Raw genomic sequence first — 16,978 nt, 5'->3', positions numbered from 1 at the left:
CTTCTAAAATCTACTAAACACATTAATATCTAAATACCTTTTTTGGCTTCTACACAATAAGGATCACAAAATTCAATATTTTGCATGATAGTATATGTAATTACTGTGCAGTCTACACCACGCAAGATCACTTATGTAATGAGATTATCATGAAAAACTGACATATCTATCTCGTGTATTGAACATTTTAGCCTTTTATGGTACATTTGTACCTTGAAAAAGTACACTATAACAAAATGCTTTGTTCACAACTTACATGGCCCTGGGAAAAAATCCTATGAACTGTTAAAAATGGAATATGTCTCAGTGTAACTCAACTTGAACTAATCATATTAGTTATTACATGTACCTTCACAGTCAGGATCAATATACATAACATATGAAATCAATAATACATCAAAGCCAGGGTTGTCGTTAAGCCTTATCCACCAACTGTTTGGGAGGGTCAAGATCAAGGTGAATGTGTGTTCCAAATATGGCTGACCGACCTATCCACACTAGCCAATCACAGCAATGTAATACATCAACTGATTGGACAATCCATTAGGTGATTGACAGGACAAGTCCTTACTGAAGATACATTCTTTACAATTATACAAATACAAAGAGGGTGAGATAGACAGGAGAAGTGGTATAGGGATGTGCTACTTCTTGTACTCGATACGCTCCACCTTTACATCGTCCCCGATCAGCTGGTACACGTACGTCACCACTGTGGTCGCCTGGATGTCCATCAGTACAAACGACGGCGTTACACCACTGCAGGGAAGAGGAGAGGCCAGCTCTTAGTAATCAACAACTACATGTAGTTCAATTTCTTTAAGCCCATAGGAAAATATATACATGTCTATCAAAATCTGTCTTACACCACTACAGGGAAGAGGAGAAGACAGCTCTTAGCAATCAACGAGTGGTGCCACGGTGGTGTAATGGCAGGGTGTTTGGCCCAGAACCCAGAGGTCCTAGGTTTGAATCCCCTGACATGCCCCGTTGATGTAGTGCACTTGAGGAGAAGCCAGCTGTTAGCAAGCAACAACTTCGTGATGAAGTTCAATTTCTTTTAGCTGATAGGAAAATGTATACACGACTATCAAAATCTGCACACTATAACAGACTTGCAATCAAAATTATACCTTAAGTCCAATGTACTCCAACACCCAAGAAAAGTGCTATTCTAGTACTTATGAGGAATTCAAAATCTTTTCCTCAAGCAACAATCAGCTTTTCCAGGCAAAAGGTGATTATAATGCTATGAATGAGAACAGACTTTTTGCCAATGCATAAAAGAAAGAATATTTTTGTAACAATACTGGATAGGCATACCACTGGCAGAATGTTCTCACACACAGACACAGACAGGAGGGAATGGAAGAGGTTGATACTGGATGTCACCATAGTCCCTCACCCTCAGACATGAGAACTGGGTAAAGGTAAGCTAACAATACCATACCTGTCTAGTGCATTGTATGCTCCTGTTGCCGTTCCTGGGTTGATGTAAAACTTGTTTTCATGTTCAAAAGCCTCGAACTTGTGGGTGTGGCCGGATATCAAGATGTCCACATCCAGTTGTCTCTGTACCATGGCTAAACTCTCAATGTCTCCCCAGGGAACAACCTGTGTAGACAAGTCATTACAGAAATGCACAACGGTTCTGTTCTACATGTTCCACATGGACGCAGCCATCTTGTTTACTGACAAATCAGTTAATAAATTCCCAATGTCTCCCGATGGAACAACCTGTTATGGACAAGTCATTACAAATTTGTGGAAATGCAAAACTGTTCTGTTTTATATGTTCCACATGGGTGCAGTGTTGACTGACAAATCAGCTGATAAACTTCATTGAAACCAAGCATAATAACACAATCACTGACGAAAGACAGCGGATGCTGTCTGAAACGTCTGACTGTTTCAAACTTATATCCAGTTGTTTGAGTAACTATTTTGGGCCCAAGCATAATAAAGTTACCTACAACTTAGTACAAGACGCAACACAACACAATACATAACAACACCTAACTAAAAAAGCATCTGCCTTCATGTTCAAACTTAAAAAGAGTTTTTCTTGGTACCTGATGCCCATGGCAAAGTCCTATCTTGAACTGTCCAACTGTGACGACCTTCTGTTCCGGATAACTTAGGTTCTGAAACAATAATAAAGACCTTAAATGGACAAAAATCACAGTAAACACCGTTGAAAAGAAAACTTGGAGGAGCACTAGTGTGACTAGAGAAAAGAAATGGTCTTGATACTTCAAAGCTACTGTGTACCTTACATAAGGAAATTCAAAAGTTTGACAAAGGCAGCATATTAGTCTGCAGAGGCCATAATCACAAGTTGTAAATGCCTTTAAGTTCACGGGTACTAGTATTCAATTTTGCAGTAGGGAAAGAATGAAGTGTTTGTGAAGGTTTTAAGTTTGTTGTTAAAACAAGGGGGTAGATGGGCAGAAGACTGAATAAGCATTTTCATGCCATGGTGGTTTAAAGTTTGCCATGACCTCTACAACAGCAAACATTAAAACAATGCAAAAAATAAAACATTTACAGTAGTATTTGAACACTATTACCCTTACCTCATCAAAGTCCCCTTTGACAACATGGACATCACTGGCCAGTGTTTTCAGATAGTCGAAGGATTCCTTTGTGCAGAGGTTCCCCGTACAGAGGATGTGTTGGATCTTTCCTGGTACCAGCAGTTTCTTGAACTTAGCCGGCATTCCATTGGACCGGTAAGGAATGTGTAAGTCTCCTAGTACAAGAACCAACTGGAAAAGGAAACAAATTTTAATCAGGTTTCTCTTGATTTCTGCTTTATACTTATCTGTATCCTAAGTCTGTACTGGCTACACTTAAACAAAGAAGAGGGAAAACAACACTCCACAACTTCATTCAATCATTGCTCTATAATGGAAACTCATCTGTGTTGGTAGTAATCATAATACAGTGCTAAACTTTCTTCCAACACTTCATTGCTCGATCACTGTGTCTTTTCCAATCTTCTTGGTTATTTGTACTTTGCATACTTCTTCATGGTCCCTTTTAGGCTTGGTTGATGTGTTTCTGTTTGCATACAGTCAACCTTGCAAAGTATATATCTAGTAACATATATCAACTTACATACAGTAAGTTACCTAGTTCTTTATTGTCTCATAATTTTTGGGCGTGCCCTTTCACTGTACGTAATGTATACATAATACGAAACATTGGATTAAACATTTCTTCTATTTGCAAAAACGTCAGATTTCGTCTCTTTAGTTCCACAAGTGTGTTTTCATAGGTAGTCTGTAAACCACACAGTTCTATTCTGTCCTATTTCCAGTGCCTGTCCTTGTAATACATGAGCCTGAGAACAACCCCATCAGTGCAACGCACAGGTACAAATTACTTAGTGGGATACATAATTTAGTGACAATCTAGTGTGGTCAGTGCGAGTCATATGACTTCCTGCTTCGCCCCTCCCCTTAGCAAATGAACTATAAAGCCCTGATATCTCACTTTACGAAGAGTTCCTTCGATTGTTACATCTCTCTGCAAATGAGATGTATCGCCTATACCTTCTTTGACCTAAATACATACAATAAAGCGCACGAAGATTGAGAATACTTGGTAATTTCGCAAAACGTTTGCCACAACTCACCATTTTTACAGGATCTGTGCCCGATGCTCTTACACGCATGCGGAGGTCAAAGTGCAATAATCTATCAAAGTCCAATTTCTATTGGTTGGAATCTTATCAAAGTAACCAATGAGAAAATTGCTAACGGAACGCCTTGGGAGAGTGTACAAAATGGCGCTGAACTCAAATTTTGTGCCTTAGGGTTGTGACAGGTTTCTTGAGATGTTTCTCTACTTCTACAGACTCTGAGTGCAGTAAAAATGAAGTGCATCATCCCGGGAACTAACATCAAAGGTAGATTTTGAACCTTTCTCGTTTTTAGGTTTGCTGTTATGCTTATTTTATGGTATTTTTTATCTGCAAGTATGTTACAAGTTTTGTTCGTGTTCCTGAACATTTTCGTTAGTTCATCATCGGGTGAAAAGTATTTCGGTATACCATGACACATTTTCCCCAAGATTGCATGAATGAATAAGTAACTGACTAGAACTAACCTTGTATCACTGATCATATGGAAAATATAGAAACCTTTTTGAAATATGAGATAATATTTTGCATAGTTAATTCCCAAGTTGTGCTTATCTATTGAATTTTACTGCACAGTGTTTGGCAAGGCGATCCATTCCCTATCAAAAATAGGGGAGGAGTTGTACTTGGAACCACTCGAACATGGAGTAAGTCATTTTTGTTATTCTAGTAGCAGTTCCTCAATTTCCTGTACCACTTGACATTTGCTCGTTATTTGACAGAATGGCAGCGACAGATTGATAATAAGTTACAAGTAAAGTGACACATGCATGTTTTTTAAAGGTACATATGATCAGCATAGGTGCCATCCGATTACTTAATGCTTTTTTCAGTGTTGCGAGTGTAGGACTAGGAGTTATCGGATGGCACCCAGGCTAACCGTAACCAAGGAGGCTCCTTGCCGTAACATATGATATAAACAATGTAAAATTTATTTAATTATTGTACTGTTCTTGGTTGTTCTCCCCTCCAGCTGGCCCTTCGTACTGTCAATGCTGCCAGGTCAGCGTATGGCTGTTTCATCTTTGCACCTGAGTTCTTCTATCACTATGACAACAGCTCAGAGGCAACGGAAGGAGGAGAGATGGAGGACGTAGAGGAGACGTTCAAGTGTAAGATACAGATGAAGGTGAGATGTTGGTGCATGGTTACATTTTTGTAGGTGTGACAGGTTCATTGTGATATAACCAGCTGCCGCCGTGCCGCTTGCCTGCGAAGCTGATGTGTTATGCTGAAGGGTGGTTTTACCAGCTATATAGATACAGATCTATACATACATTAGTTCAAATCTTTGCAAGTACTTTTCTGTGATCAACATAGCTTGTCCTTGCATATTGCAAAAGAAGGTGCACATATTCAGCGGTCCGTGTATTCACCGAAATACGGGAAATACACGAAATACATGTCCGAAATACGCGAAATACATATGAAGATGGCTGAAATCTACCGAAACACAGTATGAATTGATGAGTTAACGTCACAGGTTACTATATTTCGGCATAAAATGATATATTTGTAGCCCTGGCGACAAGAAAAAGACAGAAAATACTTCGCGATCCCGGCGCGGCCGGCCGCCGCCATCTTTCTTACCATACGCCATGATGTTTGTTTTTCAGTGGTGTTTTCTTCTGTGTCATTTACACAAAAAGGGTGGTGAAAGGTACCGAAATACAGTATGATTTGATGAGTAAACATCACAGGTTGCTATATTTCGGCATAAAAGTATGTATTTATGGCCCTAGTGACAAGAAAAATACTTCGCGATCCCGGCCGACCGCCGCGTCATCTTTGTTACCATGCGCCATGATGTTTGTTTTTAGTGGTATCTGAGTCATTTACACAAAAAGGGTGGTGAAATGTACCGAAATACAGTATGATTAGGTGAGTAAACATCACAGGTTGCTATATATAGGCATCAAATAATGTATTTATGGCCCTGGCGACAAGAAATCCGCAGAAAAGATTCAGAAAATACATCGTGAGGGTCCGCATCGTGATCCCGGCGGAACTTCGAAAATGGCGGATATGCGATCCGACGGTGGGAACGCCTAAAGTCTTGTCTTTTAATTTAGTGGTATTTTAGTACTAGTCAATTACACACAAAAGGTGGTGAAATTACTGAAATACGGTAACTGATACTGAATGAATAAACATAGTGATATGTTTTGGCTGTGGCTCATTAACACTGGCTAAAAATGTTATTGACAGGCTATGTACTTGTTGGAATAACAAATAATGGCAGGCTAAACTTGTTAGCTCTACTGGCACTTGAACTGAGGCAGGGCAGGAAGCTAAAGTTCGTAGGTTCAACTCCTTCGGTAGCGATTTTTTTTTGCTTTCTCCTTTATAACATCCGTTGTTTTGTTTTTGACATTCAAAAACTAATCATTCTTACTAAGAATGTCAAGTTTTGTTTTCTCATTTGTTCCATTTACAGGATCATCCTCACGGGGTTAGGGTTGTTTTTAGCTTTAAGGCTTACGGTTATGTGTTATTCACAGGAACATCCTGTGAACATCGGGGAGATTTTATTTATGAACCATGTTACTTGGTTATGCTCTAAGTGTTATATATTAGGATAAGGGTTAACGGTTCTTATTGACAAGCTTATCCTGTCAAGAGCGGGAAAAATCTTATTGACAGGCTAGCTAATAGCGGGGAAAATTCTTATTCACAGGCCTCTGCCTTGTGGTATTGTCATAACCTTATATACAGTGCAAAAAAAGTCTTATTATCTGATAGGTTGCGTAGGTTGTAACTTATATGATCCTCAAGACCACAGTAGTGTTGGTGGATGGAGTGGCTAAACGGCTCAGCTGGTAAGAACTGAGATGACGGACTGGTAATCTATGTAAAAGGTGAGTTCATCTGCCTGTGTAGGCATTTTTTTTTGTTTTCTCTTGAGGACGATTTTGATGTCTTTAACTTCCTTAGAATATGTTGGCTATATATTTGTGACAGGGTTGTGTGTAGCTTCATCACTCAAAATTACTTTACAGAAGTGTTCTCTCAAGTGCTCTGTATAACGCAAACTCCAGCTGTCCGGGGATTTCTGTCCCCTCCTCTTGGGCGACTATGCGGTTACAGGGCGGCAGGCCGTTACTGTAACAGGAGCTTGATTGAGTTCAGGCTAACACAGTACCTACCGTATTTCCAACATTTGTAATAGATGATGGCGGATCGGGCAAGATGTAGTAGCTGCCGAAAGATGATCGATAACTTACCCTTTGTGTTTTACTACGTGTGACGTAGTGTGTGAATGAGTTGTTCATAAACAACAGCACAACAGTTGTAGTAACGTGGAAACATGTTAGAAATGGTACGTAGTAGAGGTAAAGTTAGTTACGCAACGTGTCAGCGCCAACACAACTGTCAATGAATACGCAATGAATGAAAGGTAAACAAAATCAGTGTGAGATGTTAAGTGGAACGCAAACTCAACACTGAAACTAACAAGATATTCAATTGCTTTTGTTTCAAATATTGTTAATGCTACCATATTCGACGTCGGATGTAACTTGCCCTTTATACTTTATTGTTTACGTTAACCAAAACTGACCTCCTTGCGTTAACGTATACGTTTTACCTTATGTTCCACAGTTGTTGAAACGTTCATTCGTATGCTTAGGAATAGATCCAAAGGAATCGCTTAGAAGAATAAGCAATGCGCCTCGGAATGATGAGAAAGTTCGTACCACCGAAAGAGAAAGACGTAACTATGTCAAAGAAAGGAGGTTAAAAATCGACTATTTCTGTCGACATGCCTGATCCATGCCTGCAGTCACCTGTGCGTATATGCAAGTCCACATGGGTCGCGTATTGACATGTTTTTGGTTTAGGTTTTGGTCAAAGTAGAAAACAACTTTTTTTCCCGCAAACCTTACTTAACTCCAAAAAATGTTAATGCGCAACTCACGCGAACTTGAATATACGCACAAGTGTGACAGGGTCCTAAGCAGACGTCGTTGTTGCAAAGACTTTTCCTCCTTGTAGAATTATTACATTCGTTGTATACATTTCTTCCAACATTAAAACCATATCATAGTTCCTCAAATGTCAAACATTTATTGTAAGGTAAGTCCGGACGCAACATTTGTGAGTCAAACAGAACACAGCTCGAGTTAGTGGAAGGTAAGTTTAAAACGCAATGCAAACCAGGACAAACTCGTCAGAACATTACAAGGAATGTATACAGTATAGGGAACAGGTCTCAGCACAAGAAAAACGCCGTGGGAAGCTCTTCCTCCGACAATCAATATTGGCCTGCATAGTGATGATACACATAAAAAAAGGTACCAGGTGCACGTGCTGATAATGAATCAATGAAGACCGCTCTATTGTATACAAGGCTAATAGTATGCAACAAGGATTAAACTACAACACGAGTTAGGCCCAAGGACTCTAGTAAGTGGATTAGTGATAAATACTGCACTTTTGGTTACAAATGGAAATGGTCGTAAATGATACTGTCTTGCCCCGAAGTGTGAAACAATAGAACACACCAGTGACGCTTGTATTCCAGTGTAGACAATGACGTGATATCGCACGTAACAGACAGATGTGTATTCCAGGCCAATCGCTTGTTTGTTTCGTGAGGAGGAGGAAAACCAGAATGCCCCCCCCCCCCCTGAGTTTGGGTAAAACAAATTACATCCTCCAAATTATCACTGCTAAAAATGCAATAGTAATGCTAATTAGACAATTTCGAACGCAACGGTACGTAATAAATGTGAGAAAAAATTACTTCAACACACCGGTACCCCTCGCGCATTGGTTTCCTTGCGCGCTAACATAATAAAGTGAAACGAATATGTACTCAATACTTGATTTACCTGAGGTGGAGCGTAATGCCATTTCAGTTCATGAGCAGTGCGAAACTTATACCACATTATGGCACATGCATACTTACGGTACCAAGCATCCCTTGTTTTATACATAAAACGCATGTTTAGTAGCCCCGGCCGCCTTAGATCTTGCCCCTTATTAAATTTCTCAGTGCGATCTTGACTGTAAATGACTTTGTTCTGTTGTTTTATTCTATCTAATAGAAATTGCTTAATATATTCCATACACCAATATGAGAAAAAGCCCACAGAAAGAACATTGCTATATCATGATCTATCGACACTTTCCCCTCTACAAATTCACAAAGGACTCATACCAAATAACGCTACCTATTTTATAAAGAGCCAAACAAAACAAACTGAAATATATAGAGAGATTGGAAGGTACATAATCTCATTTCTGCATTCTCGCGTTCTCTCAAATGAATACAACTCGCAAGTAACGTTACACTGATAATGACATACAGTTGGATTGGTTGCCAATTGTTGCTAATAACAATATTGTTGACTACAATAGGCTAGGAACCTTCGCCTCCGGGAGGGTCATGTAACCTTCAGTTAACTTTTTTATTAGTTTGTTGTCCTGTGTGTAAAATACCACAGATAAGAAATATAAGTCGCTAGAAAATACCTACAACAATGTCCTTAAAAATCCCTTAGACTTTAGGCGATCGCATAATCGCATTTCAGCCATTTTCAAATTCCGGATCACGATGCGGACCCTCACCGTTTTTTCTTGTCGCCAGGGCCATAAAATACATTATTTGATACCGATATATAGCAACCTGTGATGTTTACTCACCAAATCATACTGTATTTCGGTACATTTCACCACCCTTTTTGTGTAAATGACTCAGATACCACTAAAAACAAACATCATGGCGCATGTAACAAAGATGACGCGGCGGTCGGCCGGGATCGCGAAGTATTTTTCTTGTCACCAGGGCCATAAATACATGATTTTATGCCGAAATATAGCAACCTGTGATGTTTACTCATCAAATCATACTGTATTTCGGTACCTTTCACCACCCTTTTTGTGTAAATGACACAGAAGAAGACACCACTGAAAAACAAACATCATGGCGTATGGTAAGAAAGATGGCGGCGGCCGGCCGCGCCGGGATCGCGAAGTATTTTCTGTCATTTTCTTGTCGCCAGGGCTATAAATATATTATCTTATACCGGCACATAGCAACCTGTGACGTTAACTCATTAAATCATACTGTATTTCGGTAGATTTCAGCCATATTCATGTGTATTTCGGTATTTTCGGATGTGTATTTCGTGTATTTCCCGTATTTCGGTGAATACACGGACCCCATATTCAGTTTATATGTGTATGTGGTAGATATTTCACCATTGCTACATCCATGTGATGTACTCCTGTTAAAGTGCACAGATTATTGAAAGCTACCTATGGTATATTTTGCTAAAATTTACAATAGTTTTATAAATCATGGGACTATCTGATAACTGCACGCACATGTACATGATAAATATCATACATGTACATGATAAGTATCATACTGATACATATACAGTTGTGGAACTCCCTTTTGTTGAAGACCATATTCCTGTGTAGAGTCTGACCATGCCATCCCTATGACTTTTTGTATCACAGTCAGTTCTGGCAGTGTTCCGGTCCCTTTCCACCCTGGAGCGATCAGTGGACCGATGTAAGATCACTCTGGATGAAGGGCCAAGACTGGTCTTTCAACTCTACTGTAAACACAGTAAGTCATCCTCCAAAATTATACTGTTAAAAAAGTAGGTACAGTAATCATAAAATCAAGTGGAGTCTAATTTTTAAACTGCTATTTTGTCCCTTTTCCCTTTTATCCACTTTGACATCTAGACAATTCTTGTATCTGGCTTTCTTATATTTATCATAACACCAGGACATAGTCAAAGGATATTTGAGAAAACTTTATGTGTTATGTGAATTGAGAAACGTTAACAGATGACATAGTTGGACATACATACAAACAAGAACTTAAAACACCGACATGATAGTTGATCAGTGTTGCTCCCAATGTCTCAGACATGTATTTTTTCTTCTTGCAGGTATAACAAAGACCTACAACTTGACCTTCCAGGAGTGTGAGACGTTACAGGCTGTCTTCTCTAAGGACCTCTGTCCAAACGCCATCACTGCACAGGCAAAGTAAGAAAAGTACTTAATGGCAAAGTAAGAAATCAAAGTACAATGTACTTTATATTTAGTTGTGCCAGTGTGGTATAGCAATAGCAGTGTTTTCTTTTCTTCCTCAGTTCAAATCATTAAACCGGCCAGAAATTTACCCTGGGCAAGTCGTAAAGTAAGTGTTCCTACTGTGACATGTCGAGCAGCTTGAATGGTGGATTGACCCCCATAACCACATAAATTCATAAAAGGGTTAGAGCGTCTGCCATCCCAGAACAATGGGCAAGGACAGATTACCATAATACTGGTAAAGAAATACAAAAATTTTGTGTACTGGTTTTCGTAGGAACGTTTTCAAACCATGCAAATAACTGTAAGGTTTTAATCAGATAAGATCCCTTGGATGATCAAGACGATACTTTCTGCAACTTTGAGGTTTGAAATCAGCCTTGATTAAATTTTCAAATCAACCCTGTCAATGTAGTGTCAGATTATCTAACTGTGTCTACATTTCCAACTTGAAAATGTTTTTCCCACATTAGCTTTGGCAGTTCTGTGTCTTGTAATTTTGACTTGTAATTTTGACTTGTAATTTTGGTGTCCACTTGTAGTCTTAGAAACCAGTATAGGCTGGGGCTCTGAAGAAATGTACACATAACTGCCACTGCCAGTCAATGTCTCAAACTAAATCACAAGCCATTGTTGTCATTACTTTATTTCTGGGCTAAGTGTCCTTCTTGATGTGAAGCCATACTTTAATGTCTGATATCTGTTGTTATTTCAAACATAAGTTGAAGAGTAACTGGTAAACTGTCTCAGGCAGGCCTCCACTGATGTGCACTGCATGGCTGCCAGCAGCAAACTGAAGCCTAAAGTTTACATTATCCAGCCTTTATATAGTTTTACTGGGGTCTTTAAAACTTACATACCGCATAATCAGGCTTTTAGCTAGGATTTATAGACAGGGCGTCCAAAAAATGTGTGTGTGTGTGTGTGGGGGGGGGGGTTGCAATGGGAACCAGAGCTTCCCAATGTGCTCTATCTATGGATTTACAATTACCTGGTAGTATTGCATGTCAATAAATTAACATGCTGTTCAACTGTCTTGTATGTGGAATGGTCCATTTTGCAGTGAGTGTGTGTGGGGAACACATGTGCATGTGTATGTAATCACTAGGGACACAGGGTGTCTTCTCTGCAAAAGAAGGGCGTCCAATTTCCTTGTTTTCTTAGGGTAGGGCGTCCAAAAGACGTCATGACGCCCTGCTAGCTGATAGCCTGTGCATAATACTGTATTCCTTGCACAAATGTACTAATCATCAGTAGACATGCTGTGAAGTGGCCAAAAAAGGCTACAGTATTTGTTGTTTCATTAGTTTCAAAAACCTACCCAAGAGGACCACTCTTAGGGGCAATTGAATCTGGTATACGTGGACAGGTGGTGACATTGGCCAAGTGATCCTTATGTGGAGGTGGTCACTTGTAGATGTTTGATTCAGACTGCTGTATGTATAAGTTTTGTCATATCCTTACAGACTCTTAACAGATGTGGTACAGAACTTCCAGCTGTCTCTGGAAGAGATCACTCTCATTGTCTCTCCTGAGAAGGTCATTTTGAAAAACTATGTTGAGTCTGAGCCTGGTGAGTACTGCCTGTAGTACTGAGGCAAAATAAATAGGGAGGAAAGATTTCTATTTGTAATAACGTGTGCTGATATTAATAATGCTACATATGAATATAGCTATAGGTAGAGAGCACATGTTGATTTGTGATCTCCATGTATAGAATATTGTTTAGATCTGTAGAAGCCTTTAGTTTTTTTGTCCTAAACTTTCTTCTAAGTAAAGGTAATACTTAGTTTATGATAGGTTCTTAGAGTCAGACTAATGATTGGATTTTTTACTTGGCTCCAGAAAGAGTAGAAATTAAAGCATTATAATATTTTGTTACAATCGTTTGTTATGTTGTATGTGGGAATAGTGTTCACCCTGATATTAAAACTCCATTGATGTCAGTATGTTTGTACTCCTATGCACGTGCAGACCCAAGTAAAGTCCTCCACACCCAGATGAGCCTAGCAGCGGAGGAGTTTGACTACTTTCAGATTGGTGTAGACACAGAACTCACCTTCTGTCTCAAGGAACTGAGGGTAAGGAGATCCTTTCCTTAGATTGTCTTGGTTTGTCATCTTATCTAGGTGTTATATATATATCAAAGTCTACAAAAAAGTCTTAAACCTTTCCCTACTTTGGGCCAATCTGTGCAACTGTGTGTTTGTAACTGTGAAATGTTGGTTTGAAAAGTAGCTACAAAGCTCTTTTTATAGACATGAAGCTTTTTGATAAAAGTTCATTAACAAAACTACTGTGATTTAAGGTTTTCTAATCATCATTGTAGAAATACTAAATGTTTTATGTTTTCTCAATATGAAAATACGCCCTGATTTCTGCTAACCTGTAACCATTCTTAACTCTTTTGACAGGCCATTTTGGCATTCGCAGAGGCAGCGGGCATGCCCCTCTCCCTGCACTTTGAAACAAGTGGCAAGTAAGTACTGTCAAGATTCTTTTCCTGTAAAACTGTCATTTTGCTATATTGAGTGTAACAGAAGGCAAGAAAACACAGGAACAGTGTAATTGAAAACAGCCATTTGCTGAGGATCTTTACCTCATTGCACTGTGTACTTTTTTTCTTGAATCATTAAAGATATGCTTCACTTTTGATCCCTAGACCTATAGTATTTTCATTGGAGGGAGACCCAGCCTTTGATTCCAACTTTGTGATGGCGACCTTAGCTGACCTGGGCTCCACTCAGGGTTCACAGTCATCTCAACAAGCCATCAGCAGAGCTGGGACATCAACTGTAGGGACATCAAAAACAAAGAGGTAGAAAACCCATTTGCCTTACTTTATATGTTAACAACAAGATTTCTGTTGTTTCATCAGGCTTGGCACTTGTCTCAATTATTATTTCAGGAGAAACACAAAATCTTAAGAAACAATAAAGGGTTTTTCTTTTGCTTGTCCAGTATTTTGCCTATAGAAAATGTGCAGGGATTTGAAGGTTTCTATGGCAAATACCTTGCTTGAATCTTGTGCATATTCTTTATCATCACAGAACAGTTAAGAGGACTCAACAACAAGAAAATAAGAGGAACGAAAGTGAAATGATGGAGAACAGAAGATTGCAGGAAAACAGACAGCCAAACAGGTGACAAACCATCGTACGTTATGAAGCTCTTAATTTGTCAGGCAAGATTGGTTAGGAAGGAAGAAACACTGACTTTGCCCTACGTGCAAAAGTACCATGAACAGGAGAAACAACAAGACAAACTAACCACACTACAAATAAAAGGAAGAAACACAACAATCTTCCTATGTCCTGTTTGATAGTTCAGAATCTGGACTTTGGTTACATGATGTTCCTGTCTACCTCCCAGGTCCTGTGCAGGTGGGGAGAGCTTCTTGCCAATGGACAGTGGGTTTGATGACATGATGAATGATGGGATGGATGATGTCATAGCCATGGGAGCCAATGAGATGGAGGCAGCATTGTCCCAGGAGACAGCACCACAAAGGTACATGTATGGGTAAAGTACTCAGCTAAAATGACTATTGGCCTGGTATCCAAACCTGAAAAGTATAACATTCTTGATCAGTTCCGACTGCTTAAAATCATTTTGCCTCTTTTGTCCCATCCGCTATTTAAAAGGAGAGTTTGGCTCACTGGCCATTTGCGGAGGGGACAGAAGAGACCTGGGAGCTACAATAGGTTTAGATACCAGGCTAGATGATTATAAGCAGTCCGACCTGATCATGAATGTTATACTTTTCCCTGTAAAAAATGACCAAAATGTAATATTGTGATATGACTGTCTTCAACTTTCAGCTAAAAGGACTAAAAATTCTAACTTTCCTCAAATGACCTTCCTTAGCCTTGAGCTCCTAGCTGACATGCAGTTTTGACCAAATTACAGTAAAATGTAACATTGTTTCCTTCCAATATATCAGGAATGGTGCACTCAAACATGAGGCATCTCCAGAGAGGTCTGCTAGCCCAGAAATCCCGCTGGAGTTAGGAAAAAGACCCAGATCTCAGTAAGTCAGGCACTTAATGGTGTACTTGCCATGTTACTCACTTTATAAGCAATCCTGTCAATGGACCACCAGTATACAAAGTGTGGACGACTTGTGCTTTGTGTGATGATGAGTACACCGTACACCGGCAGTTGTCATCAACTACAAATGAGTACTAATATAAGACAAAACTAGCTTTGTATCATATATGCGGTCTTTTTGCAAATGATGTGAGTGAAATTTTCAAGAGCATTTTACATTACATTTCATCTGTCATTGGAAAAAGAAAAGATACATGTATATGCAATCTACATGCTGCTGCTCAGAATTTAACTCTTTAAATGTAAGAACTTTATTATTTGTTCCAAAGGTATCCTGAGGAGAAGCTCACATCACATGACCAGTCACATGATGATGTTTCCATGGTGATGGAAGAGGAGGCAGAAGAAGAACTTGTTCCAGGCACACCTCCTAGCAAGAGGGTAGGGGTGGATAACTAAGGCTTCTTATAGTATCAGTTTTATAGGAGTGAAACAATATGTTTGCTAACTAAAGGACTCGCAGATGTGCCAAAAATAGTTACTCAAGCAACTGGATAAAATTTTGAAACAGTCAGACGTTTCAGACAGCATCCGCAGACGTTTCAGACAGCAGTCACTGATGAAAGACAGCGGATGCTGTCTGAAACGTCTGACTGTTTCAAAATTTTATCCAGTTGCTTGAGTAACTATTTTTGGCGTATCTTACTACCTGGATGTCTAACCTTCATCAATGACTTTGCAGATGTGTTACATGACGTCATAGCTAGATATATATTGTGTGTGTGTGTTTATGTGATAAAAGAGTTGTGCCTTTGATTATGATTGTAACTAATGACTTTATGAGGGCTTATACACTTTTACGAATTGTTTGTATTTCCTTTACAGTTTCGCTCCATGTTCTTTGGGATTTCCTCACAGTCTCAGGCCACACAAGCACCAGCAACAGCAGAGAAAGCTGAAGTCCTCTGTGAAGACACAGATGATGAGGACTAAAGTGCTGAACCTGTTATCATCTCTCTTTATCCCTAGCCATTTTAAAACAATTTAGTGTAAATACTACATGTACATATTAAAAGAATGAGGAGGAAATCTTTTTATGAAAGCATAATGGAGGGACTGTTATGTACATTGTACATCCCAATAGTTATTCAATTCCTCTCCTACGTTGTTACAACTACTGTAAGTTCACAGTAGCAAAATTTCACGGTGTAAGAAAAATGGACATTTTCACTGAACTTTAACTTCACGGTGGTAGCAAGTGACTTGCAGAAAGGATGTGTGAAGGAATCATAAATAGGTTTTTCACTGTGATGATAAGTTCACGGTCCAGCGGTGACAGTGAAAACAGTGAACTTAAAGTTACAGTGAAAGAAACAAGAACTACAGTATTCTTCAGCCTTAGGTTGCTTCTTTGTTCATGGGCAATTTTTGTTAGCTTCTTGTATACTGTATTCATTTGTATTGCTGTCTGTCACCAGCAAAAGGTACTTAGTATCTATCAAGGACATTGTCTGTAATGTCCTTGGTATCTATGGAAGTTAAGTGCACCAAATACTTGGTTCAGTACACATAGATTAGAATGTTAGGGTCTATCCATTGAATTATGTGCATTTGCCTAAAAATATTTCGTCAATTTAAAGCACTACATGTACATGTATGTCTTCATGATTTATGTCTCAATGGATAACCCTGATACTGTAAATTCCCCCATTAACGTACCCCTGATTTGGGGTGAATTGGGGGTAATCGCAGACCTTAAAACCAAAGGAGCTGAAACGTTTATGGGGAACATTCACACCCCCTGTCCAGCATTTCGCTGGATTGTAAGGAAGTTGAAATGACCAATCGTAGAATTTCTTTCCAATTCAAGGCTTGTTCAAAGATAATTTTTGGCAGTTTGCAGAGTGCTTGAAATGTAGTATTTTTATATCAGAAACTTGGCATATTTCCAATATTCTGTTCATTCTGTCTAATAGATGTACATGTTACACCCACAGTATTAAATTTTCCAGGTCAGTGGTTCAGAATTAAATCTACCTTGTATAATGGCTGGTATGTTTGAATTCTTTATCTCAGTTAACGTTACTACTAAGTATACAAGCAAGTTGAAAAATTGCTGCACTGCAAGTGGTGTCCCAAGCCTGGTAGTTCTAGTCTTTTATGATTGAAACTTCATGTTGCATCAAATGCTACATACAGTTAGTCCCTATCCTATATCTGCAA

The 16,978-nt window shown here is 39.2% G+C and overlaps 2 protein-coding genes across 4 annotated transcripts; one reads left to right on the top strand and one right to left on the bottom strand.

Moving 5' to 3' along the window:
• Positions 1 to 502: 502 nt before the first annotated feature.
• LOC136446944 (vacuolar protein sorting-associated protein 29) lies at positions 503 to 3,715 on the bottom strand. Its single transcript, XM_066445616.1, has 5 exons — positions 3,641 to 3,715; positions 2,577 to 2,768; positions 2,073 to 2,144; positions 1,451 to 1,614; positions 503 to 759 (listed from the first exon to the last, which is right to left on the bottom strand). The coding sequence occupies exons 1-5, from the start codon at positions 3,677 to 3,679 to the stop codon at positions 645 to 647; spliced, it is 582 nt and encodes a 193-aa protein (XP_066301713.1). The 5' UTR covers positions 3,680 to 3,715; the 3' UTR covers positions 503 to 644.
• A 51-nt stretch (positions 3,716 to 3,766) lies between these two features.
• LOC136446898 (cell cycle checkpoint control protein RAD9A-like) lies at positions 3,767 to 16,882 on the top strand. 3 transcript variants are annotated; one of them, XM_066445548.1, is made up of 14 exons: positions 3,767 to 3,913; positions 4,223 to 4,293; positions 4,620 to 4,775; positions 10,115 to 10,226; positions 10,558 to 10,657; positions 12,172 to 12,278; positions 12,680 to 12,786; positions 13,120 to 13,184; positions 13,368 to 13,523; positions 13,756 to 13,848; positions 14,078 to 14,215; positions 14,649 to 14,735; positions 15,085 to 15,196; positions 15,641 to 16,882. In XM_066445548.1, the coding sequence occupies exons 1-14, from the start codon at positions 3,880 to 3,882 to the stop codon at positions 15,746 to 15,748; spliced, it is 1,446 nt and encodes a 481-aa protein (XP_066301645.1). In that variant the 5' UTR covers positions 3,767 to 3,879; the 3' UTR covers positions 15,749 to 16,882. The 3 variants fall into 3 exon arrangements, with proteins under 3 accessions (XP_066301645.1, XP_066301662.1, XP_066301655.1); XM_066445565.1 differs by lacking the exon at positions 13,756 to 13,848; XM_066445558.1 differs by lacking the exon at positions 14,649 to 14,735.
• Positions 16,883 to 16,978: the final 96 nt, after the last annotated feature.

Source organism: Branchiostoma lanceolatum, chromosome 1 (genome assembly GCF_035083965.1).
Source record: "Branchiostoma lanceolatum isolate klBraLanc5 chromosome 1, klBraLanc5.hap2, whole genome shotgun sequence".
NCBI lineage: Eukaryota > Metazoa > Chordata > Leptocardii > Amphioxiformes > Branchiostomatidae > Branchiostoma > Branchiostoma lanceolatum.
This window is presented reverse-complemented; position numbering and strand designations above follow the sequence as displayed.

What these genes read in the sequence shown, in the direction of transcription:
- LOC136446944 (XM_066445616.1), bottom strand. Translation starts at nt 3,679, where the DNA reads ATGCGTGTAAGAGCATCGGGCACAGATCCTGTAAAAATG. An exon ending in TCAAAGGGGACTTTGATGAG is followed by an intron (nt 2,145 to 2,576) that starts GTAAGGGTAATA and finishes TTATTGTTTCAG; the next exon opens with AACCTAAGTTATCCGGAACA. An exon ending in GACTTTGCCATGGGCATCAG is followed by an intron (nt 1,615 to 2,072) that starts GTACCAAGAAAA and finishes TTGTCTACACAG; the next exon opens with GTTGTTCCCTGGGGAGACAT.
- LOC136446898 (XM_066445548.1), top strand. Translation starts at nt 3,880, where the DNA reads ATGAAGTGCATCATCCCGGGAACTAACATCAAAG. An exon ending in CCCGGGAACTAACATCAAAG is followed by an intron (nt 3,914 to 4,222) that starts GTAGATTTTGAA and finishes TTTACTGCACAG; the next exon opens with TGTTTGGCAAGGCGATCCAT. An exon ending in AGTGTAAGATACAGATGAAG is followed by an intron (nt 4,776 to 10,114) that starts GTGAGATGTTGG and finishes TTTGTATCACAG; the next exon opens with TCAGTTCTGGCAGTGTTCCG.